This window comes from Bos mutus, chromosome 10 (genome assembly GCF_027580195.1).
Source record: "Bos mutus isolate GX-2022 chromosome 10, NWIPB_WYAK_1.1, whole genome shotgun sequence".
NCBI classification, from domain to species: Eukaryota; Metazoa; Chordata; class Mammalia; order Artiodactyla; family Bovidae; genus Bos; species Bos mutus.
In genome coordinates, this window is record NC_091626.1 from 34558035 (window position 1) to 34583579 (window position 25545).

General features: G+C 40.0%; 1 protein-coding gene across 1 annotated transcript in view; it reads right to left on the reverse strand.

Annotated features, from left to right (window-relative positions):
• SYT16 (synaptotagmin 16) overlaps nucleotides 1-25545 on the reverse strand; it is a 113423-nt gene that overhangs the window by 23138 nt on the left and 64740 nt on the right. Inside the window, 2 exon segments of the mRNA XM_005906552.3 lie at nucleotides 2839-3095; nucleotides 8724-8936. Of these exon segments, the coding sequence (XP_005906614.2) occupies nucleotides 2839-3095; nucleotides 8724-8936 (470 nt within the window).

A 25545-nucleotide genomic window follows, 5' to 3' on the forward strand; every position in this document is an offset into this window, starting at 1 on the left:
AAATAATTGTCCTGAGAATCTTGAATCAGACACAGCTCCAGGCAACAGCCAGACTCTGGATGAGGACAATCCAAGCTATGGCTCATGAAAAATGGGCTTTGTGGTCCCTTCCTGGGTTGATCTGAGACCAAGATTTGTGAAGGCTGATATTTTCATAGCAAGTAATTATTTCAACACACTCTACCTATCACCAGGCAACTAAAGGCACTCCTCAGGTGGGTACTGTTAATACAGCTAATCCATCTGACCTTCCTGCAAGGTAAAAATCTCTTCATTTTTATCCCCATTTGGCAGATTTTAATTAACTTCTCAAGGCCAATCAGTTAATCAGTGGAAAGCAGAGATGAAAAGTAGGACAGCCGCCTCCCTGTGCGCTCAAAATCACCAACCACCCTCCCATCGTTGTCCCTGCCAAGCCTTGGGTCTGCAGGAAAAAGTCAATGGCCTTTTCCAGCAGAGAAAGGCAATGCTTGCAAAAACCATCAGCCTAACAGGTAGGCACACTGCATAATCGGTTTCCTTCTGAGGCAAAATAAATGATCCCTTTGGCTCTCATATCCTGGGTTTTCCTTTAAGATGGGAACACTTGGGCCACATTGGCAAAACCCATGAAGATTTAAAGATGTTTCTATCAAACTGAAAGCTTTTCTGTTTTAACAAGATACTGTTGATGTCATCTGTGTGGCCCAAAGTAAACAACCCCACAGTGTGTTCCTGATGCCAGATACAAAGGGGAAGAGAGGCTTCTTAATACAGCTAAGAGGTAAATAAATCAATTCTTAAAAGGCGAGCTAAGCCTGCAAAAGCAGGCATTTACAGGAACTGCCTCCACACTGCATCTGAGGTTCTACTGTAGGAGCACCAAATTACAGTTTTTGTCTCAAAATAGATAGGAGGTTGAATGGAGCACACAGAGATGTCTGGGTATTTTTGGAATCTGAGAACATTTAGTGCCCTCAACACCCAGTCTTCTATTGAAGCTCCATGAGGCAGGCAAATGGGAGGTTGCCTGGAGAAAGTGATTCCAAGCCCAGTGGTACGGTTATCAAGGGGACAGACTGTCAATAGGCAGGTAAACAGTTCTGTTTTGTTTATGTGGTGAGAGAGCCAAAAAGAATCGTATTTTTAAATGTTGAATGTTAGTGTGTGGGATTTGATCTGATTCTTGGCAGTAAACCAGTAGGAAGCAGACTTTTTTTTAAATAAAATGTATACTATAGATAGCTTTGAGGGTCTCTATATGAAGGCTTTCTTTTAACCAGCCACAAACCACGTATCTGAGTTGCCATCCCTGGACTTCAGCAATACTCTACACAGAGTACACATATCCCTGTGTCATCTCCTTATGCTTTCTCTATGTGCTCCAGTACCTTAACAGTCAGGCTTTGAAACATAATTTTCTGTGATTTTTTTTTTCTCCTCCTTGACGAGCATTTGGTGTGTATGACAGTCCAGGTTCTAATAAGAGATTCATCCTGTTTATTTTTTCAGGCAGACTGATGCTAACAAAATCCATCTACCCTTCTCCTTCCTCTATTCACACAAATTTGTATATAACTACATGAGTTATTTTATCAACATTAATTTCAAAGTAGGTATTAGACATATTAAATATTAGAATATTTAATATCTCTTAAAGTCATGCAAGGAGATCAAACCAGTCAATCCTAAAGGAAATCAACCCTGAATATTAAATGGAAGGACTGATGCTGAAGCTCCAATACTTTGGTCCTGATGCCAAGAGCCGACTCATGGAAAAGACCCTGATGCTGGCAAAGATTGAAGGCAAAAGAGAAGAGGGCAGCAGAGGATGAGATGAGATGGTTAGATAGTATCAGTGACTCAATGAACATGAATCTGAGCAATCCTCCAGTCATACTTCTGGATGCTTAGGCATATTTGGGAGTAAGTTTCAACTGGAAAAGAAATTAGGCAATGTATATTTTATCAGAGATTTATCCAAAAAGCAAAGTCAATGGACAGAGAGACATGACTGACTAAGGCCATCTCCTAGAACTTCAGCTCAATTTGGACCTAATAAATATGTTCATACTGTAAGATCTTCATCATAACACCTTGTATAATTTCATTTGCAGGGCCACTGTATTTTTCATTTCATTCCCAAATAATTCTCATATTCAAAAATTCATAATTTAAGATTTGGTATAAAAAAATAGAGAGAAACTCCATTTAATTGAAACTATGAAGGAAATAATCCAGCCTCCCTATGCTAAGTCACTTCAGTCGTGTCTGACTCTGTGCAACCCCATAGACGGCAGCCCACCAGGCTCCCCTGCCCCTGGGATTCTCCAGGCAAGAACACTGGAGTGGGTTGCCATTTCCTTCTCCAATGCATGAAAGTGAAAAGTGAAAGTGAAGTCATTCAGTCGTGTCTGACTCTTAGCGACCCCATGGACTGCAGCCTACTAGGCTCCTCTGTCCATGGGATTTTCCAGGCAAGAGTACTGGAGTAGGGTGCCATTGCCTTCTCCGAATCCAGCCTCCCTAAAGAACTAAAAACTCCTTTATATAAAAAAAGAAGCCTGATCATTGCTGGGTTCAATCTGCCACCAATGCTTCATTTTCCATTTTGATAGATTTCACTTATATATGATTTTTTTAGTGGCACACATAGGAACTGGGACTTGGTTATCTAAATAAAAAATACATTTCCATTAAAGGCTGTTTAGGTGTTTGTTTTTCAAAGCAATGCTTCCTTTTTGGAAAAATTTTCTTCTTAAAGGGAGTGGAGAAAAGGAGGAGAAGAACGGGGAGGAGAAGGGGAACAACGAACCAGGGGGCAGACAATATTCAAGCAAGGAAAAACAAACAACTTGCCTCTGGACTCCACACAGAGGAGCTGTCAGTAGCATAGGAATCTTCGAATCCCCGGTTATTAAAAGCTGTCTCCATCTCCAGGCTGCCCTCTGTGGACTGCCGGCTGAGGCTATGGACCACGCTGGTCTCTCCAGGAGGTACACCATGGTGCCTGGTGCCCCCCAGCTCACAAGTGGACTGTGAGTGGGCAGAGATGGGATCATCTTCACCATAAGACAGACTCTCAGAGTAAGTCAGTTGGCTGGCTCCATCCAAACCTAAATTTGCAAAAAGGAAATTCTTTCAAATGTATTATCATGTTTCATCTTTTTGTCTAGAGAAAATGGGCAATAGCAACTACCCCAATCAAGTTTGCTAAAACAAAACCCATTAAATAACATCTGCTGAAACACACTTTCATCTATATGGTGGATAAACTTGGCCCATAAAACCAAAACCCATTAGTTCATTATATAGGATACAAGAAGACTGAATGCTTTATGATAATATGAGCGTATTTAGGATGTACATTATGTTAGAAGGATAAAATAAGTCCACTCTTCACAACTCCATGAACTATAACCCACTAGCCTCCTCTGTCCATGGAATCTTCCAGGCAAGAATCCTGGAGTGGGTTGTCATTTCCTCCTCCAGGGGATCTTCTGAACCCAGTGATCAAATCCACATGTCTTGTATCTCTTGCATTGGCAGGCAGATTCTTTACCACTAATGCCACTAGTGCCACCTGGGAAGCCCCTGGATTCAGAGGATCTGGGTTTAAAATCCAAGTTCTGTATTAAGAACTTGAACAATTTTTGAACTGTCTTAACCTTTGTTTCCTTGTCTATGTGTGTTTGCTTACTCAATCATGTTCGACTCTTTGTAACCCCATGGACCATAGCCCACCAGGCTCCTCTGTCCATGGAATTCTCCAGGCAAGAATACTGGAATGGGTTGCCATTTCCTCCTCCAAGGGATCTTCCCACCCAGGGATCAAACCCAAGTCTCCCGAATCTCCTGCATTGCAAGCAGGTTCTTTAACCACTGAGTCATTGGGAAAACCCGTCAGAAATTCACTGTGAACATGTGAAATAATATCTGTCTAGCAACCACCAGCCTTTCCATAAATATTAGCCTTGCTTACCTGTCTGGCCTCATCCAGCCCAGCAAAGCCCACTCAGTACTACCACCAAACTTGTAGACATCTGTGGTCTCATCGGCCATGAAAACACCAGCTGTATGTTTTTGTTCACAGCAGTCTTTAAGCCCTCACTCCTCTCCTTTCCTTCTTGTCCATCTGAAGTCCCGACAACTCCCAAATCTTCCCTGACTCGTTTAGACTCAGAGTCTTTCTCAGCCCTTAGTGTCATTCTCTTCTCTCTCAGTGCTCCCTTACCCTGTTCATCCCCTTCCTCTTCCTTGACAACCAGGCTACCCTCAGATAATAAGGAAAAACTGGCAGGGTCTTCCTGTTCTTCCTAAGCAATAGCTTTCACCCTAAATTGCCTCCCACATCCAGAAAGTAGCCAAGGATGTCTTTTCTCTTTGGCCTCTACTCTTCTCCAGTGTCCCCTACTCCCAGGATGATGGAAAATTAGAGATATAGACAGGATTCGTGAGGATGACAAACTCAGCTCCTATTTACACACTGTATAATAGCAGTTGTTCCCACCATTGGTCTAAAAATCTGAGCTAGAACATAAGGTCCTTGAAGCTGCTAAGCAACATCCATATACTGCAGTCTTGTCCATGAAAACAACAGTTGTGTATTTTTGTTCACAGCGGTCTTCAAGCCCTTCCTCCTCTCCTTTCCTTCCTGTCCATCCAAAGTCCCAACAACTCCTGAATCTTCTCTGCCTCCTTCAGACTCAAAGTGGGTTTTATTAAATCTCAAGTAGCTTTCAAGGCTACGCAGATAACAGATACTTGAAACAACCAGATGTGTAGCAATATGGAGCAGTGTGGACAGTGGTTTAGCAGACAATATTTGACCCACCTACAATAAACACATAAACTTAAAAACACATCATCACCCTCTGCAGACCAGATATAACAATCTTTGGGAAGACTTGGTTTTCAGGGCACAAAATCCAACCCCTCATTTGGGATTTTGCCAAATCATGGCAAGCCATTGAGAAGTTCTCCATCTGCCTTGTTTTTCTTAATAATTCACTTCAGGCCTCTTGGAAATACTCTCATAGGATACCTAAAATCTTGACATTCATACTTTCAGTTATTTGGCAAACACACACACACACACACACAAGACCCAGAAAATGACGGAACAAGGGTTATTCCATTTGCAAAACCCTATAACACAAAGCAGAATTTTCTTCTCAGGCTCTAATTAGCCCATCCATTCCTCACATACATGAACACTAAAATGTCCCGTTAAACAGTGGGTCATCCATCAACGTGTGTGGTGCCCAGCAGGATCTCAGCACAAAATCTAACTCTGCCAAGAAATTACCCCCATAAAATTGTCTCATGACTTCAACTCCTACAGTGATAATACTTAGATCAGTAATAAGAGAATTTTCAAAAGCTACATTAAAGCCTTAAAAAGCTATTCATAACTGAAAAACATAAGAACTATATTAATGTAACAAACCATTTTCCTTGACAGACAAGCAAGGAATGAATTAGAAAGGCAAATCTGGGGGACAAGTCAAGTTGCAAGGAGGGGGAAGGGTTATTCACTGTTACATAAAGCATCTTCACATGCTTTAAATTAAAGAAGGTCATGTCACCTTAAACATATACAGAAAAGTAATCGCCTGTTGTTGAGAAATGTATCCTGGCTTCTTAGAAATTATAGAGCATAATTGTGTCACATCAACCATATTTATTTTATGAGAGGAAATTTTTTAGTCCATATCCCACTTTGATGGAATATAAACCTATTATCCTTTTATGCTTTCTTTTCTACTACAAGACCCTTCCCTCCATCACCCATACTTTGGCCTACCATTCGTGATGGTCAATTTTATGTGTCAGCTTGGCTATAGGCCTCAATTATTCAATCAAATGCTAATTTAGGAGTTGCTGTGAAGGCATTTTGTAGATATAATTAAAGTTGACTTTCAGTAGAGGGGATTATCCTACATAATCAGTCCCTTGAAAGGCCTTAAGAGGAGAACTGAGGCATTCCCGGAGGAGAAGCAATTTCATCTATAGACTGAAGCTTCAGTTCCTTCCTGAGTTTCAGCCTCTCCTTCTGAACAGTGGATTTCAGAGCTCCCACAATCACATAAGCCAATTCTTTGCAATAAGTCTCTTAAAATACACACACACACACACACACGGGATAACTGGCTTGTTTTAAGTGACACCAAGAAGGTAATGATTAGCTACTATGAAACATCTTAAGAACTAAATATTTCACAAACAAAAATAAGGCTTTGGTCAAAACAAACAAAAAGTCCAATAAGTGGGCTATTATTCTGTAGCCCATCTTACATTCATAGAGACCTCATGCACAGCTCCTGATTCAGATCACTTAGGACAAGCCCTCTTTGACATTATCAGGAATACAGTGACAACTAATTCACAATAACACTAAATCAGATATGTGAGACAAGAGAGAACTTAGCTGGAATATGATGAAGGTTTTAAGTGGGTTTAGATCTTGAATTTCACTGGTTCTACATTCTGAATGCACCCTTTAAGTGAAAGAATTGTCTACAATTAAATTTGATCTTGGGGCTTCCCAGGTGGTACTAGTAGTAAAGAACCCACCTGCCAACGCAGGAGACATAAGAGATGAGGGTTCTATTCCTGGGTGGGAAAGATCCCCTGGAGGAGGGCATGGCAATCCATTCCAGTATTCTTGCCTGGAGAATCCTAAGGACTGACGAACCTGGTGGCCTACAGTCCATAGGATCGCAAAGAGTCAGACACAACTGAAGCAACTTAGCATGCACGCATGCAAATTTGATCTTAGAAAAACATGTTTAAGGTAGAGGGGAAAATAGCTAAATAGAGAATAGGAGTTAAAAAAATTCTCTCTGGGGTGCATGCTTAATCTTTTCATTATTCTTTACTGCTGACACAAATTCAATGATCTAAAAATGAACAAAAAGAAATGACACAGAAAAAATCATGCAATAAAAATTACATTAACATTTCCATGGCATTTGATAACCTAAAATTTTGCATGCAGTTAATCATTCTTATGAAAACTCCTGCTGATTTTCTTCAAAATGTACAGGTAATTCATTCAGTGTAGTAGACTCATTCCACCCTCCGGTAGAGAAAAATGTAGCCTTTCTATCACGATCTGTCAAAAAACTCAGAATCACACCAGTTACGACAAAAGTTGCTGCTAATTCCAGGAAGGTGGAGGGCTAGAGTGTTTGTCAGAATTCTCAGAACAGTGTGTTTGTATAAATCAAAATCTAGACACTTAGGCCTCTGGGAAATGGGGCCATTAGCTTTAGAATTAAACAAGCTACTCATAGGGGATCAACTGCGATTAACTTTCATTAGCTAACATTTGCCCTCTCAGTGGAGAGAGAAGAGTGCTGTGATGTAACAGCAGAGAAAAACCAAACAGGAGAGAGGGTGAGGAGATTACAGAGGGCCTCTGGCAACTGTTACTATCCTTTGGTTACACTGAGTGTTTATCTCTTGGCTTACCTGGGCTAAAAAGACGAGCAATAAAATGCTACGTGGCCCATGTAAATAAGTAAAATTACATTAGATCCACAAATTATTATATTCCTGCTAAAAAATAGGGCTCATTTTTTAATTTTCCTTTCTGCCTCCTTTGTTCTTTTTTTGCCCACTTCATCCACATCATCAAATCAGAAATTTCTTCTCTGTTATCGTCTCTCAGTTCTACACTCTCCTTTTTGTCTTCCTACTACTAAGTGCTGAAAAACAAGGAAGACCAACTATGACCCCATTGGTTGGATGAGCCACAGCCCCAGAGGAAAGAAGAAAAAGATTAGAGAACCCAGGTCATTTTAGACCAGGTCACTATGGTAGACAGTTTGACATTTTCTCTGGCTTATTTCTTTTTTTTTTTAACCAGATACACTTCACAGACTGTTCCCTGTTTCAACGTCCTATGCCATTCAGGGTTCTGGGCATAAAGGAGTCAGAGAGATAGAGACCTTTGCTGTGGAAAGCACTAAGAAATATCATACTGTTCTTTCCCTAGCTTCTTTTGTGTGCCTGGTGGGCAGGGAGAAGGACCCTTGACAAGCCTTACTCACAGTCACAGGCTGTGCTCACCCTGCCCTGAGTGTCCCCCTCTCCCTTTGTGAAAAGTACACTTAATATGAAGATGGAGGGTGGCAAGAGACCTGCTCATACCCAAGATTCTAATACAGGCTGGGCTCCAGAAACTACAGGGCATGAGGGAGAGTGTGCAGGGTACACGTTGTTTAAAAAAGATTATTCAATATTATGAAAATACATTATTTTTATTTGGAAGGTAAAACATACCTATTGTTTTAATAATACAACCTATCTCCTGAGGTTACATAGATATATGGAAAATGGATCCTACATTTTCAAATGGGAGGAAAGACACAGAAGTGCAACATCAGCAGACATGTATATAACATTTTTGTACTTGTCAGAATGGAATGAAATTTTATAAACCTTAAAAAATACCATTCTAGTCATTAGCTGTCAAAATGTACAAAGCAGTAAACTGTGAGGAAGGAAGGGGTTTCCACAATTCAGGATTAAGACTTTGGTACTGCTGATCCATTCTCTCTGCATGAGGCTCCTTGGAAGATCTGAAGCAGCCCTTTTGCCCTGTCCCACCTTCTGGACATCCCTCTTCTTTTTGCTCTCCTCTCTGGACTTGCAAATACCAGTGCAGTGACTCAAAATCATTCTTACCATTAGACATACCTGGTCTAGATAAAGGAAAGGTTTGATGCAAAGAATACCTTTGCAGGTGGACACTCCTGTGCTGTCTTCTTTGTGGGTGGAGAGACAGTGACTGGGTTTTGGTTTATGCTCCAATCCTGTCTGCTTTCCTTTCTCAGATGCTCCCAAGCGGAAACTCTGGGACCGGGACACAGAAATCTCAAATTGTTTGATCACCTCCTCATCACTGTCAGAAGATGTGGACAGCTCTTCATCATCTCCGAAGCTGTTAACTGGAAGCAAACAAGAGCCATGAGTCTTCTATGGGGCCCCCAAGAAAACAGAGACAGGTAATCCAGAGAAACAGTGGCCAATTAATCTGGATCAAAGCAGACCAAAGGTGGGTAGAAAGAATTTAAAGCACTTTTGAAACACAAGTTTTGAGTCCAAAAGAATGAAACAGGGAAAGAAAGCTCAGAAGGGTAATTAGAACTACTGTGCTAGAGGTCAAAGAGAACACTGGTACCCCCTTCCCTGTGCCGCCCCCCTGCCAGCACCCTGTAACCAACATACTGAGCCCTCTTGTTGAGCTGGGCAGCCTGCTGGGTCATTATGCTGCTGACATGTGCTCACGACTGGGAATAGGACCAGCATCTGGACACACGTATATCTTATGTGTATTTCTAGCTGGTGGTGATGAAAAATATGCTCTTTGCCTCATCTCAGCTATTAACACACAGAGTGAAGACCCAGTTCAGAAAAGAGATATTAGCTACTGAGATCTTCCAAAAGCTTCCCAGATTTGAAAAGTGACACCACATTGTATGTGTCTTAAAAAATAATGAATAACTAGTTTATACTAGAAATCCCTTTCTCCATCGCCAACAACCCAACCCAGACACTCTGAATCATTCGTACGACTTCCCCCACCCCCGCGCACTGGTCAGTCCTCTTCGTTTCTCCAGCAGTATCTGATCATTCCTGCCCTTGCCCATGTTGTTCCTTCTGCCAGAAACCCTCCCTCCCCAGGTGTTTACCTGGCTGACTCCTCTCAACTTTGCGGTCTCAGCTTGACTTCATCCTAAACACTTCCCTGATTGTTCTACCTTAAGGATCTTTGTGGGCTTACCTAGACAGCATATTAAAAAGCGGAGACATTACTTTACCCACAAAAGTCCACCTAGTCAAAGCTATGGTTTTTCCAGTAGTCATGTATGGATGTGAGAGTTGGACTATAAAGAAGGCTGAGTGCTGAAGAACTGATGCTTTTAACTGTGCTGTTGGAGAAGACTCTTGAGAGTCCCTTGGACTGCAAGGAGATCCAATCAGTCCATCCTAAAGGAAATAAATCTTGAATATTCATTGGAAGGACTGATGCTGAAACTGAAACTCCAATACTTTGAACACCTGATGCAAAGAACCGACAAACTTGAAAAGACCCTGATGCTGGTAAAGATTGAAGGCTAGAAGAGAAGGGGACGACAGAGGATGAGATGGTTGGATGGCATCACCGACACGATGGACATGAATTTGAGTAGGCTCCAGGAGTCGGTGATGGACAGGGAGGCCTGGCGTGCTGCAGTCCACAGGGTCGCAAAGAGTCAGACATGACTGAGTGACTGACCTGAAGGAGTTCTGTTCCCTGCACTTGATATTTTTTTCTTTCTTCTCCCCAATAAATTCCATGAAAATAAAGATATCCCCTGTTTTGTTATCTGATGTCTCTATAGTATGTAAAACAATGCATGCTGAGGAGTAAGTACTTAATTAAACACTTGTTGAATGTTGACTGGATTGATGAATACCCAGTGTTTTCTCTCAAGCCTGAGCCCTTCTCTCACCCCCAACACTCACACATGATCCCTGTATCCGGAATATTCTTCTCCAGTCCCCATCTAAACTAGTCAAGAATCCAGCTCACCACTAAGGTCTCAGCAGAGGTATCACTTCTTCCAGAGAGTCCTTCCTTGATCTCTTAAGTCAACTTTAGGGATTTAAGGCTCCTTCCATGTGCTGTAAAATCACGATCTAGCCTGTCCTGCCAGTGCCTCCTCCAGCTTCGTGGCAGAAATTACCTATTTAACTGCCAACCGTTCCATCTAACTTGCACACACCCTGAGGATAAGAAGCACATAAGACCACCCACCCCTGTGTCCCTGCAGGCACTCTCTCTGTGTCAGGCACAGGGCAGATGACACGGTAAATATCTGCTGAATATGGACTGGAAATATAAATAATAGGGAATTATTTTTTAAAGATTTCCTCTTTTCATCCAAAACTCACAGTGGTTCCAGGGAAGGATATGGTTGTTAACAGGACAGTGGGTCCTGAAGATCAGTTAAGAATTAGAGGCTAGGAAGAAATTTAAAGGCCATATTTTAAGCAAGAGAAAATACTTGAAAACACTCACCTGGCCAAAACATTTACTCTCTGGCTTAAGAGCTGATTTTCCTGAGGCTCTTTGGAAGCAATTATTGAATGTCTTTAATGTGCCAGGAAGTGTCCTAAGTGTCTTATACATATCTCATTTCATCCACACAAAACCTCTATTATTGTTCCCATCTTTCACATATGAAAATTGAGGCAGAGAAAAGTCTACAACTGTCTGAAGATCACACTGCCAGGAGAGGGTAGAACCAAAATTTGAAACAAGGCAGTCTGTCTCTAGAGGTCACACTTCTAATCACTCTGCTGGAGAATCGGAGAGAGGTGGTAGAAAGAACTCTTATTCTTTGTGCTCGCTCATATTAGCTAGCTGAGTCTATGCGGCTGAGACTCAATCTCTCTGACCCTGTTTCTTCATTTGTGGATCACTTCTAATGTATGGATCATTTTCCAGGTCTTTTCTGGATCTAAATTCTCTGACTCCAAACTTTCTACGTGACAGGTGTCAACATTCAATCTATTTCTCTCTTTTATGGAGTAGCTGATCCAATGACTTAAGAGCATATTGTTTTCAGCTCACTCAATTTTATTGTTATCTGGGACCAGACCCATGGCAAGACATTGAAAGCTAAGTGTTAGAAGAGATTCCATTACCATCCAATAGAACACCATTACAATAAACAGTCTCCTCAAGTCTCAGTGTGCTAGTCATAGTTCTCTAGCATGGGATGGACCATCACATATGGACGAGATCCATAGACTAACAGGACCAAAAAACCAAAACTAAACTTTCCCCACCTTTAGAGTATAGGACCATCTACACGCCTGGGAGGTACTCAGGGGGATATATGTACTGGAGAAGTGGCTGTATTAGACATCCACTGGCACTTTTTCCAACTCTGAGATTCCATTCCATGTGTACTACTAGGCCATTTGTATTCCATTAGTATTACTATACCAGGCCACATGGCCTGCCTCCTGAGAAATCTGTATGCAGGCCAAGAAGCAACAGTTAGAACTGGACATGGAACAACTGACTGGTTCCAAATCAGGAAAGGAGTACGTCAAGGCTATATTTTGTCACCCTACTTATTTAACTTATATGCAGAGTACATCACGCGATATGCTGGGCTGGATGAAGCACAAGCTGAAATCAAGATTGCCAGTAGAAATATCAATAACCTCAGATATGCAGATGACCCCACACTTAACAGCAGAAAGCGAAGAAAAACTAAAGAGCCTCTTGATGAAAGTGAAAGAGGAGAGTGAAAAAGTTGGCTTAAAACTAAGATCATGGCATCTATCCTATCACTTCATGGGAAACAGATGGGGAAACAATGGAAACAGTGACAGACTTTATTTTTTGGGCTCCAAAATCATTGCAGATGGTGACTTTAGCCATGAAATTAAAAGACACTTACTCCTTGGAAGAAAAGTTATGACCAACCTAGACAGCATATGAAAAAGCAGAGACATTACTTTGCCAGCAAAGGTCCGTCTAGTCAAAGCTATGGTTTTTCCAGTAGTCATGTATGGATGTGAGAGTTGGACTATAAAGAAAGCTGAGTGCCAAAGAATTGATGCTTTTGAACTGTGGTGTTGGAGAAGACTCTTGAGAGTCCCTTGGACTGCAAGGAGATCCAACTGGCCCTCCTAAAGGAGATCAGTCGTGGGTGTTCATTGGAAGGACTGATGTTGAAGCTGAAACTCCAATACTTCGGCTACCTGATGCGAAGAACTGACTTATTGGAAAAGACCCTGATGCTGGGAAAGATTGAAGGTGGGAGGAGAAGGGGACAACAGGGGATGAGATGGTTGGATGGCATCACCGACTCAATGAACATGAGTTTGAGTAGGCTCTGGGAGTTGGTGATGGACAGGGAAGCCTGGCATGCAGCAGTCCATGGGGTCACAAAGAGTCAGACACAACTGAGCAACTGGACTGAACTGTATTACTATTAAGTTACATACTATTAATATACTTAATTACATTAATTACATTAACATATATTAATTGTATTAATAGTGACTAATATCATTAATAGTATACTATTGTTTTACTATTAAAACTTTTCAGAGTCAAAAGTCATCAATTTCAAATTAAGTGAGTTAGTCCACAAGTATCTCCTCATATATAAAATTAAGAATTAGAATTCATTAATTTAACAGTGTGGGGTCCCTGATTTTTTTCCCAGTGAGTCACTGATCATCCACAGAGCACAGATTCTCCTCACTCAATATAATAACCATTACCGAGTCCAAGCTTGCTCTGCCCGCTGCACGACAGGCCAATGAATCCGATTCTCAAAGGGTTGCAGCAAGGAAGAGACTTTAATCGGAGTCGGCTGACCAAGAAGTTGGCAGGCTATCATGTCAGGGCCTGGTGGCCAGGTTCTTTATAGATCAGAGGTTGGGGGGCAGGGGGCAGAGCGGGGTGAGGAAACAAAGTAAAAAGACTATTCAGTCCTTGCAAATGTCCCCTAGAATGCAGGGGAATGTGCTAGTTTCACTTCCTTAAAATCCTTCACAGTTGGGCTGCTCAGGTTATCTCCCTGAGGCAGACCATTATGTATTCTTATAATACCAAAAAAGGGTTAAAGTCACAGAAACAGATCCAGCATAAATTTAAAATTACTCTTCCCTGTTGCATAATCATAACAGTAATTATAATGTTTCCCATTAACTAAACATAGACTATATGCCAGGTATCTTCTGGGGACTTCACATATATTATTCCATTTAATCACCACAGCAACACCATGAAGTAGGGATAATTATTATTACTCTCATTTTAGAGATAGGAAACAGAGGCATAAAGAGATTAAGTAACTTATCTTAGGCAAAAAAGTTAGCAAAGTAACAAAGCTGGGACTTGAACATAGAACCTCTGTTCTTGGTCAGTGCACAAATCATCAGACATTATTGCCTCAGGACACTAGAGCCATATCTAGATTACTTTCCAGAGTGCGCGAGAGGGGGTTTTGCCATTCCCACTCTGAAATCTGCCAGGACATTGCTTCTTTTGTGAGGAGAGAGCAGTGGGAAGAAGAGTCACCCTGTATGAGAGTGAACGCACCCAGGCTGCAGTATAACTGGTCCATTCTCCTCATGGGATTCTAAATGCAACTGCACATGCTATTCTAAGCCTCAGTCCTCAAGGATCTCAGGAAATTCTCTGTCTAAAAATGAAACCTATCATCTCTCCTAAAAACCCACTGGTAGCAACAGAAGTCAATAGTGGTGCTATTATAACAATAAAAGCAGTCCCATATACAGCATTGATCATGAGCCAGGCACTATTCTAGAAAGTTACATCTGATAACTTATTTACTCCTCACAATAACCCAATGAAATCAGTACTTTATTATCCCCATTCACAGAATGGGGAAACTGAGGCATCATGAGGTCAGTAATTTGCCACAGTGATAACAGGCAAACATTAATAAACATTGTAACCAGGATTCAAACCCAGGTGGTCTGGCTCCAACATCAATATTATTATGACCACATTATGCTCCTTCTGTCATCTCTTGCTTGAAGGAAAAAAATCCTGGTCAAAATCTATACAACTGTGTTTGGTCATTAAGAATATAAAATCACATAGGTTGGGTTAGAAAGGATTTTCATGAGCATCCATCTATTCTCTCATTTTCACAAAGAGAAGCCAAAACCCAAAGAGGCAAAGTGTATACCAAGCCAGGACCAAATGGAGGTCTCCAGGTTTCCAGGTCAATGGTTTTGCCACATTATTTTCCATGTTCTCTCACCAATCAGTTATTTTCTCAAATTCAAAATTTGATTCTTACCTTTTTGAAAGTTCCCAGCTGCTACTTTCCTTGTAATGAGTCTGCGCCAACAACTAGAGTGGATCTGGATTTCATTCAACTTAAATCTTTGAAAATCACTAAGTCTTTGCCAACAAAGGTCCGTCTAGTCAAGGTTATGGTTTTTCCAGTGGTCATGTATGGATGTGAGAGTTGGACTGTGAAGAAAGCTGAGCGCCAAAGGACTGATGCTTTTGAACTGTGGTGTTGGAGAAGACTCTTGAGAGTCCCTTGGACTGCAAGGAGATCCAACCAGTCCATTCTGAAGGAGATCAGCCCTGGGTGTTCTTTGGAAGGAATGATGCTAAAGCTGAAACTCCAGTACTTTGGGCACCTCATGCGAAGAGTTGACTCATTGGAAAAGACTCTGATGCTGGGAAGGATTGGGGGCAGGAGGAGAAGGGGACGACAGAGGATGAGATGGCTGGATGGCATCACCGACTCGATGGATGTGAGTTTGATTGAACTCCAGGAGTTGGTGATGGACAGGGAGGCCTGGTGTGCAGCAATTCATGGGGTCGCAAAGAGTCGTACACGACTGAGCGACTGAACTGAACTGAACTGACTGAAGTCTTGTCTAAGTTGTGGCACTTAATTTTCAGACATAAGATAGTGCTTTCTGAAACACAGTTCAAACCTCTTTCAAGCTAAGCACTTAGAAAATAATATTTAATACAAATGGAAATTTGTATTAAAATCTTCACCTCTTCATCCAATTAGCTTGCTAAAATAACAGAGAAAATGTTGCACAAATGCCAAGGATGTGGACACATCTTGAAGTTGAGATTGTTCACTTCACTCAATCACAGAATTTGGAGAGATCTTAGACACCACCTCAGTATCCACCACCAAAGAAAAGTCAGACTCTTCTGCAATCTTCCTGATGCATGGCCACCCAGCTCCTTCCCTCTGTTCACACACTATTGAGTTGCTACTGTGGGCTTCTTGCACTGACAGGAAGTTCATGACTGAATGAAAAGAGAGAGTTATCTATAGATCCATCAATACCAAGTCTCTATAGCAGTGCAATCAGAATATTCCTCCCTTTGATTTTTACTGAATCTTTTTTTTTTCTTGTGAACAGAGGCAGAGGAAATGCCATCTTCATCTTTCACAATGAAAAGACAGGAAAGTGGGGTCTCAGTGCCCAGAAACTGCCTGTCCAGGTCTAACATCAGTGAAGGCAGAATCTGGAGTCAAGCTGCCTCTGTATGAATCTGGGACCTTCCATTTGCTGGTCTGAGATCTAAGCAAGTTCCTTAATCTTTCTGAACTACAATGTCCTTATCTTGATATTCCTTACATCTTAAAGTTGTTGATAGGGCTAAGTGGGATAAATCATGAAAGGGGGAAAAAATGCTTGGCATATGATATGCTAAAAAATGTTAATGATTATTATTATTACTCATCGCAGCAGTGCCCTATATGGAAACCCATCTAGGAAGCCCTGCCATTTATAAGCAAAGGGAAGAATGCCTATTCTTGCAGGGTCTGACTTGAAAACTCCTCAGAACTGTTTCAGGGAAAGGATGAAAGAAACGAGGGCTGGAATAAGAGAAAATTAAGCTGACAATGTGGGTTGTATCAGCTTCCTTCCCTCACTATGCATTTTTCCAAGTTTAGAGGTGGAGCACTCTGTAAGAGTTGGCAGTGCTGTCTGGATGTGGGCAGTGCTGTCTGGATGTGGGCAGTGCTCAACACCTGCTCATTTTGTTGTTTCTTTTAAGGCAACAAAACCACCAACTGGTGGTGCAAAGAGAGGCTTTCTTAAGCCTGTCTGCTGCTATTTTACAGATGGAGAAAGACTTTATAAATGATCAGTGCAGATCCAAACTTATTAATTCCTTCCCACCCACATAGGAGCAATTAGGTGGAGGGAAGTACTGCTCATATATTGTAGATGGGACATGGAGACATGAAGAGGTGGGTTGTGCTCGGTGGTGCGGTACCTGAGTGCTCATTTTAGCTACAATTGCAAGAATCCCTAATATACCAGATTTCTCAATACCTACAGCAAGTGTTTGCCCAGGGTGGTTGGATAAGGATAGAAATAAGAACAAGAAGTTGGTTAAAGTGAAAAAAAGCACAAAGGGAGGGTCAAAGGTGACAACTGCCCCTCTCAGATCCTTAAAAAAATGACCACATTTTTAGATGCATAATCCAGTCATTTTTTAACTCAAACAGGATAGGAAAAGATTTATATAAATCATCAACCTTGATTTTTTTTTCAGACTATGCTCTGTGGAGGTCTGGGATTCCACAAAGGAGCTTCAATGCCACCCACGGTAAAAGTAAAGATGTGGGTGGTTGCTCTGAGCAGGCTGAGCTATACACTCTGTACAATCAGGGCTGTTTTGCTTTAATTCAGTTTATATTTTTATAAGATTCTGTTGGGAAAAAATAAAAGTCCTGACATTTTTTTAAAGGTTGAAAAACATTGATATAACCTAACTCGTTCATTCTACAGAATAGAAACTAAGGCTGAGACTACTTAAGGCACATACCTATATGTCAGGCAGCTAGTTAGTGGCAGAGGAAGGATTACAAACTGGTTCTCCTGTGCACACTTGTTATGTCACCCTATACCTTGTATGAGATGTTTTGACAACTCCATTTCATATATGAACAAAGAGATGGCACTTGTAACAGCTAAATATTAATTAGTCACATGGAAAAACTTTTATGAGTAACATAAAGATCACTGCACTAGGGAAAAGTTATAATATTGAAGATTCTAGTTATGACAGCAGCAGAGTACATGACTTGAACTAACCTAATAATAATTATAAATTCATGTAAAAAAATTAAACTATCTGAAGGCATAGAGAATGAACAGAAGGTAGAAACTAGAGGAGATCTAATTTGTTAAAGAAGAAAACATTACTGGATGACTACATGGTTATACTATTTATCTGCTAAAAGCATTCCTAAGTCTATGAGGCACAGGGCATCAAGGACTCAGGCAGAAATCACAAGCCTTATTGACCTGAGGTGTCAGAGGGCAGGATTCAAGGCAACCAGAGCAACTGGAAATGGAAAAGGAAATCCTAGAAAAGAGGGACCCAGAGAGAGAGAGAGAGCTCCAAAATCTGCATATGAATTTAGCTCAAGCATTTGGCTGAAATCTGTACTATGTATACGTATGGAAAAATTCAAGAAAATTAGAAAAAGTAATAGCTAGAGGACCAAAAATTTGATTAGACATTTTGTCTGAAGCCTGTCTCAGCAGAGTCTGAGTTAGGAGTTTGAATTTGGCCAAGGCAGAGTAGCTTGGTAGACACTCCAGATTTTCTGTTCAAACTTTAGAAGGGCTAACACTAGAAATTAGACTGAGTAAAACTGAAATAAGTCCAACATAACAAACTATAAACCATTATACTCAAAGGAATCAACTAGTAATTTCACTGTTGAAACTAGGCTAAAATGAAAAGCAATACTCTTTACAGGAAGATTAAAGAATCCAATATCTTTATAACATTTGATCCACAATGTCTAGTATACAATCAGAAGTCACTAGACATACAAAGAAATAAGAAAAATGTGAATCACCAAGGAAAAACAGCATTCAACTGAAACTAGCCTCAAGATGACTCAGATTTTGGATGCAGAAGACAACATCTTTAAAGTATCTATTGTATAACTTCAAAGAATCAAAGGAAAGGGTGATCATAATGAACATAAATAAGGATAATTTCAGTGGAGAAATGAAAACAATATTAAAAAAACTAAATAAACTTAAAATTGAAAATTAAATCTTCAAAGTTAAAAAATTCAGTTTGCTTTTTAGCAGGTTGGAGATGGCAATGAATTTTGAAGGAGCTCAATAAAAAGTAATCAATCTGAAGAACATAAAAAATTTGGAAAGAAAATAAACAAAACCTCAGTGAACAAGGATAGCATATCTAGTTGTCTGAAATATGTATAACTGGACTTCAAGGAGGGAAAAACAAAACAAAAATATGTGGAAGAAAAGTACTTGAAAAAATAAGAACTGGGAGTCACCCAAATGTGCTGAAAAAACATACAGAAAAAAATCAACATACAGAATCAAACATTTTAATAATCTAGCTCAAAAGTTCTGCAGTGAGGCACATCATTGTCAAGTAACTGAAAATCAAAGATAAAACAAAATATTTAAAAGTAAGAAGAGAAAGAGAAATGCATTGCATACTAGAAAATAATAAAACAAAACTGTCATCTCTCAGAGACATTGGAAGCCAAAACACAACAAAATGATACGTTTAAGAGCTGAAAGCAAAAATAAAACATCAACACTAAATCCTATATCCAGAGAAATCATCCTTCAAAAAAGTATGTGAAGTAATACATTTTTATGTAAATAAAAAGAGTGTTCATCAGACCTTCATTTCAAGAAATGTTAGAGGAAGTTCGTAAAAGAAAGGGAACTGGCAACAAACTAAATCTCAGATCTAAGGGAAGGATTGAAAAGCAATGGTAAATATGTGAGTAAAAATAAAAAATATTGGATGTTTTCTCCTTTTACTTTTTCTGAAAGACAACTGAAGAAAGTATATACTCTTCTGTGGGAGTGGAGAGTTGACACTGGAAAAGTAAAACATGAGATAACAATAGCACAAAGGAGAGGGGAAGGAAGTGACTTATTCTGTCACAAAGTTGTATAATGTGACATACAACAAAGAGCAAATATAAAGCAGTACAATACTAACTCTAAGTGGACTGTGATAAACTAAGGATGCATGTGTAATTCTTAGAAAATCCATGAAAAAAGAAAATACGAATGTGTATAGCTAAAATTTTAGAGGAATTTAAATGGAAAACTAAGCACATAGATGATTAACACAAAAAGAAACTAGTAAGAGCAACAGAAGATGAAAATCAGAAGCAACATTTAGAAAGCAAATAGCAAAATGATATACTTAAATGCAATAATTTCCACACATTAGATGCAAATGAAATAAAGACCACATTTGAAAGTAAAGATTGTCAAACTGAAGAAAAAAGCAAGACCCAATTATTTAATGACCATAAGTACAAATACAAGTTATCAAGACAAGCAAAAGGATTTAAAAAATAAGTTATTCAAACTGTAAGTATAAAGAAGTTGACGCAGCTATTAACATCAAGACAATAGTTTTACCAGAGAGGAATTATATTTTAAAACAATAAAATGATCAACTCATGAAGACATAAAAATTGTAAGTGTGTATGAAACTATTAACAGGGTTTCAAAACATGTGATGGAAAAACTAACCGAGCTCAAAGGAGAAACAGACAAACTCAAAATAAAACTAGAGATTTTGACACCCTTTCCTCAGTAGTTAGTTGATAGAGAAACTAAGAAAAAAATCAGTAAGTGTATAGATTTGTATGACTCAACATACAGTCCACTGTGATAATGTGACTTAAAAAGAAAAAACATTCTGCAGTTTTGAGGTACAGAGTTCTATGAAGGTCAAATAACACCAACATCTATACAACTCTTCCAGAAAGCAGAGGAAAAGAGAGCATTTCTCAATCCACTTTATGAGGCCAGCATAATACTAATGAAAAAAACTGACAAAGATGTCACAAATATAGAAAATTATATACCTATATCCTAAAGTTTAACAGGAGGCATTCCAATCTACTATACCAAAAGCAATAAAATATTCCTGAGAAAAAAATTAGAGAAGACTCAGTATTGTTAAGATATTAATTTTCCCAAATTATTCTGATTTAATGCAATCTAAACCAATATTCAAGCAGACATTTTGTAAAATTTGACAAGCATACTCTAAGGTGTATAAGGAAACATAAGGACTTAGAATATTCAAAATAATTTTTAAAAAGAACAAAGTGGGAGTACCAACCTACCTGCTTTTAAGACTTACGATACAGCTACACTGATCAACAATTTGATAATGGCAAAAAGGTAAACTAATTAATCAACAGAATTTAGTCCAGAAATAGGACTACGGAAATATGGTCCACTGTTTTTTTGTTTGTTTTTGTTTTTTAAAAAAGATTCCAAAGCAATTTAATGGGGGAAACTGAAGTCTTTCAAATAAGTATGCTTGAGCAAAACGAATTTTATTAATAAAGTAGAACATCAACCCATAGTTCACACTATGTGTGTGGGTATAAAAATTAATCATAGATTGAACTGTAAAACTTTACAAAACTCCTAGGAAAAAACATATAAGAAATTTTTGCAACCCTAAGATATATAAGTCCATATAGTCAAAGCTATGGTTTTTCCAGTAGTCATGTATGGATGTGAGTGAAAGTGAAAGTGTTAGTCACTCAGTTGTGTCTGACTCTATGAAACCCCATTGACAGTACCCACCAGGCTTCTGTGTCTAAGGAATTCTCCAGGCAAGAATATTGGAGTGCATTGCCATTCCATTCTCCCGAGGATCTTCCCGACATAGGAATCGAACCCAGGTCTTCTGCATTGCAGGCAGATTCTTTATCAACTGAGCCACTAGGCAATCCCAAAGAAAGGCAATGGAAAGACTGTTCAAACTATTGCACAATTGCACTCATCTCACACGCTAGCAAAGTAAGGCTCAAACTTCTCCCAGCTAGGCTTCAACACGTGAACCGAGAACTTCCAGATGTTCACTCTGGGTTTAGAAAAGGCAGAGGAAACACAGAGATAAAATTGCCAACATCCATTGGATCATAGAAAAAGCAAGAGAATTCCAGAAAAATACATCTACTTCTGCTTTATTGACTATGCTAAAGCCTTTGACTGTGTGGAGCACAACAAACTGTGAAAAATTCTTCAAGAGATGGAATTACCAGACCACCTTACCTGCCTCCTGACAAACCTGTATGCAGGTCAAGAGGCAACAGTTAGAACCGGACATGGAACAACAATCTGGTTCCAAATTGGGAAATGAGTACATCATAGCTGTATATTGTCACCCTGCTTATTTAACTTATATGCAGAGTATGTAAAATGCCAGGCTGGATGAAGCACAAGCTGGAGTCAATATTGCCAGGAGAAATATCAAGAACCTTAGATTTGTAAATGACACCACCCTCATGCCAGAAAGTGAAGAGGAACTAAAGAGCCTCCTGATGAAAGTAAAATAGGAGAGTGAAAAAGCTGGCTTAAAACTCAACATTCAGAAAACTAAGATCATGGCATCTGGTCCCATCACTTCATGGCAACTAGATGGGGAAACAATGCAAACAGTGACACACTTTATTTTCTTGGGCTCCAAAATCACTGCAGATGGTGACTGCAGCCATAAAATTGAAAGACACTTGCTCCTTGGAAGAAAAGCTCTGACAAACCTAGACAGCATATTCAAAAGCAGAGATAGTACTTCACCGACGAAGGTACGCCTAGTCAAAGCTATGGTTTTTCCAGTAGTCATGGATGGATTTGAGAGTTAGACCATAAAGAAGGCTGAGCACCAAAGAATTGATAGTTTTGAACTGTGATGTTGGAGAAGACTCTTGAGAGTCCCTTGGACTACAGGGAGATCCAATCAGTCAATCCTAAAGGAAATCAGTCCTGAATATTCATTGGATGGACTGATGCTGAAGCTGAAACTCCAGTACTTTGACCACCTGATGTGAAGAACTGACTCTTTAGAAAAGACTCTGATGCTGGGAAAGATTGAAGACAGGAGAAGGGAATGACAGAGGATGAGATGGTTGGATGGCATCACTGACTCGATGGACATGAGTTTGAGCAAGCTTGAGGAGTTGGTGACGGACAGGGAAGCCTGTCGTGCTACAGTCCATGGGATCACAAAGAGTCGGACACAACTGAGCGACTGAACTGAACTGGACCAACTACGCCAAAATCTAGAAGCAACCCATATGTTCAGCAACAGGAAAATGGATTAAACAAGTTATGGCAAATCAATGCAATGGAATACTAGTAAGCAAGAGGGCTGAACTATTTATACCTCCAACAATATGGATGAATCTCAAAAACATTAAGCTAAGAGTAGTGGGAAAAAAGTCAAAAGAGTACAAATAACATAATTCCATTTATATACTATTCTAGAAAATTTAAACTAGGATACTATGTCGGAAAATAGATCAGTGGTTGCCTAGAGGGGGTAAGGGGAAGTTACAGAGAACAATGGATTACGAAGGAGAATGAGGATACTATCGGAGTGATAAAAATGTTCATTTTCTTGCTTCTTGTGATGGTTTCACAGGATGTCAAAATTGACAAATTGGACATTGTGTACGTGTGTGGTTTATCAATTGCACCTTGGTAAAGCTTTTAAAATGTGAATCGAAGTAAAGCTGGTTCCCATGGCAGCCTTCTCTCTCTCCCCCACTGCAAGGTACTGAAGTTCTGTCTTCCCCTTACCAACTCAAATATTCCCAGCCATTTCTGGGCAATTGAGAAAACTCAAAACCAATGAAATCTAGCACTTGTCCTTCTGCTCTAGCCCAAGGAGAGAAGTTTGAGGACCACACCAAATGGAATGTCTCTCTGATCCCCTCTGTGTCCTCCTGGGAAACTCTCCTGGCTTTCTGATTTATATTTGAGTTACTAGATAAACCTTGAGATGTAGGCCACAATGTAGTTCTTGTCTGACTCCTCTGTGTCCCGTTACTGGACCCTATTTGCAACAGTCAGGAGCCACTAACTCAAGTCAAACCTAAAGAGCCCTTCAGACAGATAATGCTGACACAGCCTGGATTCCCCTGCTGCCACATTCAGCTCACTGTTTATTCTCGTGAGCCAAGTGTTTGCCAAATAAGCCCCCAGTTTTCCTGGCATCTCTGGACAGATATGTGTAAAGCTAGTTAATATGTAAAACTAGCTATGTGAATGGTCCTCTATCCAGGGCTACTATAGCCTCATTGAAGCTTATTTCTCTTCCCTTCCAGGCTACTAACCCAGGATAAGAAATGAAGCAACATGAAAGGATTGAGAGGGAGAAGGAAATGGCAACCCACTCCAGTAGTCTTGCCTGGAGAATCCCATGGACAAAGGAGCCTGGCGGGCTACAGTCCACGGGGTCGCAAAGAGTCAGACACGACTGAGAGACTAACACACATACACATTGAAAGTGAAAATCACTCAGTCGGGTCTGATTCTTTGATACAGTCCATGAAATTTTCCAGACCAGAATACTGGAGTGGGTAGCTGTTCCCTTCTCCAGAGTATCTTCCCAACCCAGGGATCAAACCCAGATCTCCTGCATTGCAGGCAGATTCTTTACCAGCTGAGCCACTAGGGAAGAACAGGTCTGACTGGGAAGATTACAAAAAGCCTTCTCTCCAGGTAGTATTCTGAGTAAGACCTATATTTGTACTCATTGGGTCCTCATTTCTCACTATTTTGGAGTCTCTCAAATAAAAATGTTTTCTGAACACTTGGCTTTGACAATTACTCTAAGCTGTTTGATTGTTGTAACAGGGCTAACCTGAACTAGTTGCTGCTGCTGCTGCTGCTAAGTCACTTTAGTCGTGTCCGACTCTGCGACCCCATAGACGGCAGCCCACCAGGCTCCGCCGTCCCTGGGACTCTCCAGGCAAGAACACTGGAGTGGGTTGCCATTTCCTTCTCCAAACCTGAACTAAAGTAAGTGCTAAATCATTTACTTGCCTGACTCTTTTAAGCTCTGATAATTTGTATGCCTCCTACAAGGGCATCTCTTGATAGGACTCAAGCGTTGTGTTGTCTTCCTACAATGGTGGCATTTACATACAAATTAATGACCAGGACGGTAATTTACTCTGCTGAGAATGAAGTGACCTGATAATTAAATTTCTGCACATGCAGAGAAAACATGAAACCAGAATGCTTGTTCTTGCTTTCTTTTACCCAGCCCCCAATAGTTCTCTCTCACTCGAATGAATCCTTATAAGCAAATGTGAATCAACATTTTAACTTACAAACGTTCTGATTAAGAAGAAAAAAAAAAATCTCATTGCCATGGATACTAAAATGAAGGGCTTGGGATATATTAGCAAGGCTGAGAAAGATACTGAACAGATCGCGTACTTTGCAGGTGTTGAGTTTCTAGATTTCTATAATAATTGTTCAATTTATTCACTCATCTTCCCATTCCATGCAGCAAATCATCCTTAAGGCAATTTCCAAAGTTGTTTTATCTTGAGGTAAAACTCAACTGTAGCCCAGTCAAGCTACAGTGATAATTTCTATAAGGTAATTTCCGTGTCTTCAGCACCAAATTCACAGTAAATATACCCAAACATATCATGATAACTGAAAAAAATATAGACTGAACATACTCACTTAGCTAAGTAACAGCTTTTTGAGGAAAAATAAAAGCAGAAAAGCTCTATTCCAAAAGTCACACAATTTGCACATCAGATATTCAGTGGTGGTATGCACATATCATAATAATAGCCCCCCTAATAATCTCCCTGAAAATTAGATAATAAATAATGTTTCTCCATTTTCAGAAAAATTAATGGAATATTTTCTAAATGTTCCATTTTTTCCCATACAGCTTTGGACGCCCATATGCTTTGGGTGCCTATTATCACACATATGCTGACAAGCACAAGTAGGTAATAACAGAAATGAATATGAACAAAGAAATATGAACATCATTTATCATGCTTCTATGAAGTGACTTAGCAGCAGTGCCAGGGCTTCCCTGGTGGCTTAGTAGTAAAGAATCTGCCTGCCAATGCAGGAGACATGGGTTTGGTCCCTAGGTCTAGATCCCCAGCAGAAGGAAATGACAACCCACTCTAGTATTCTTGCCTGGGAAAT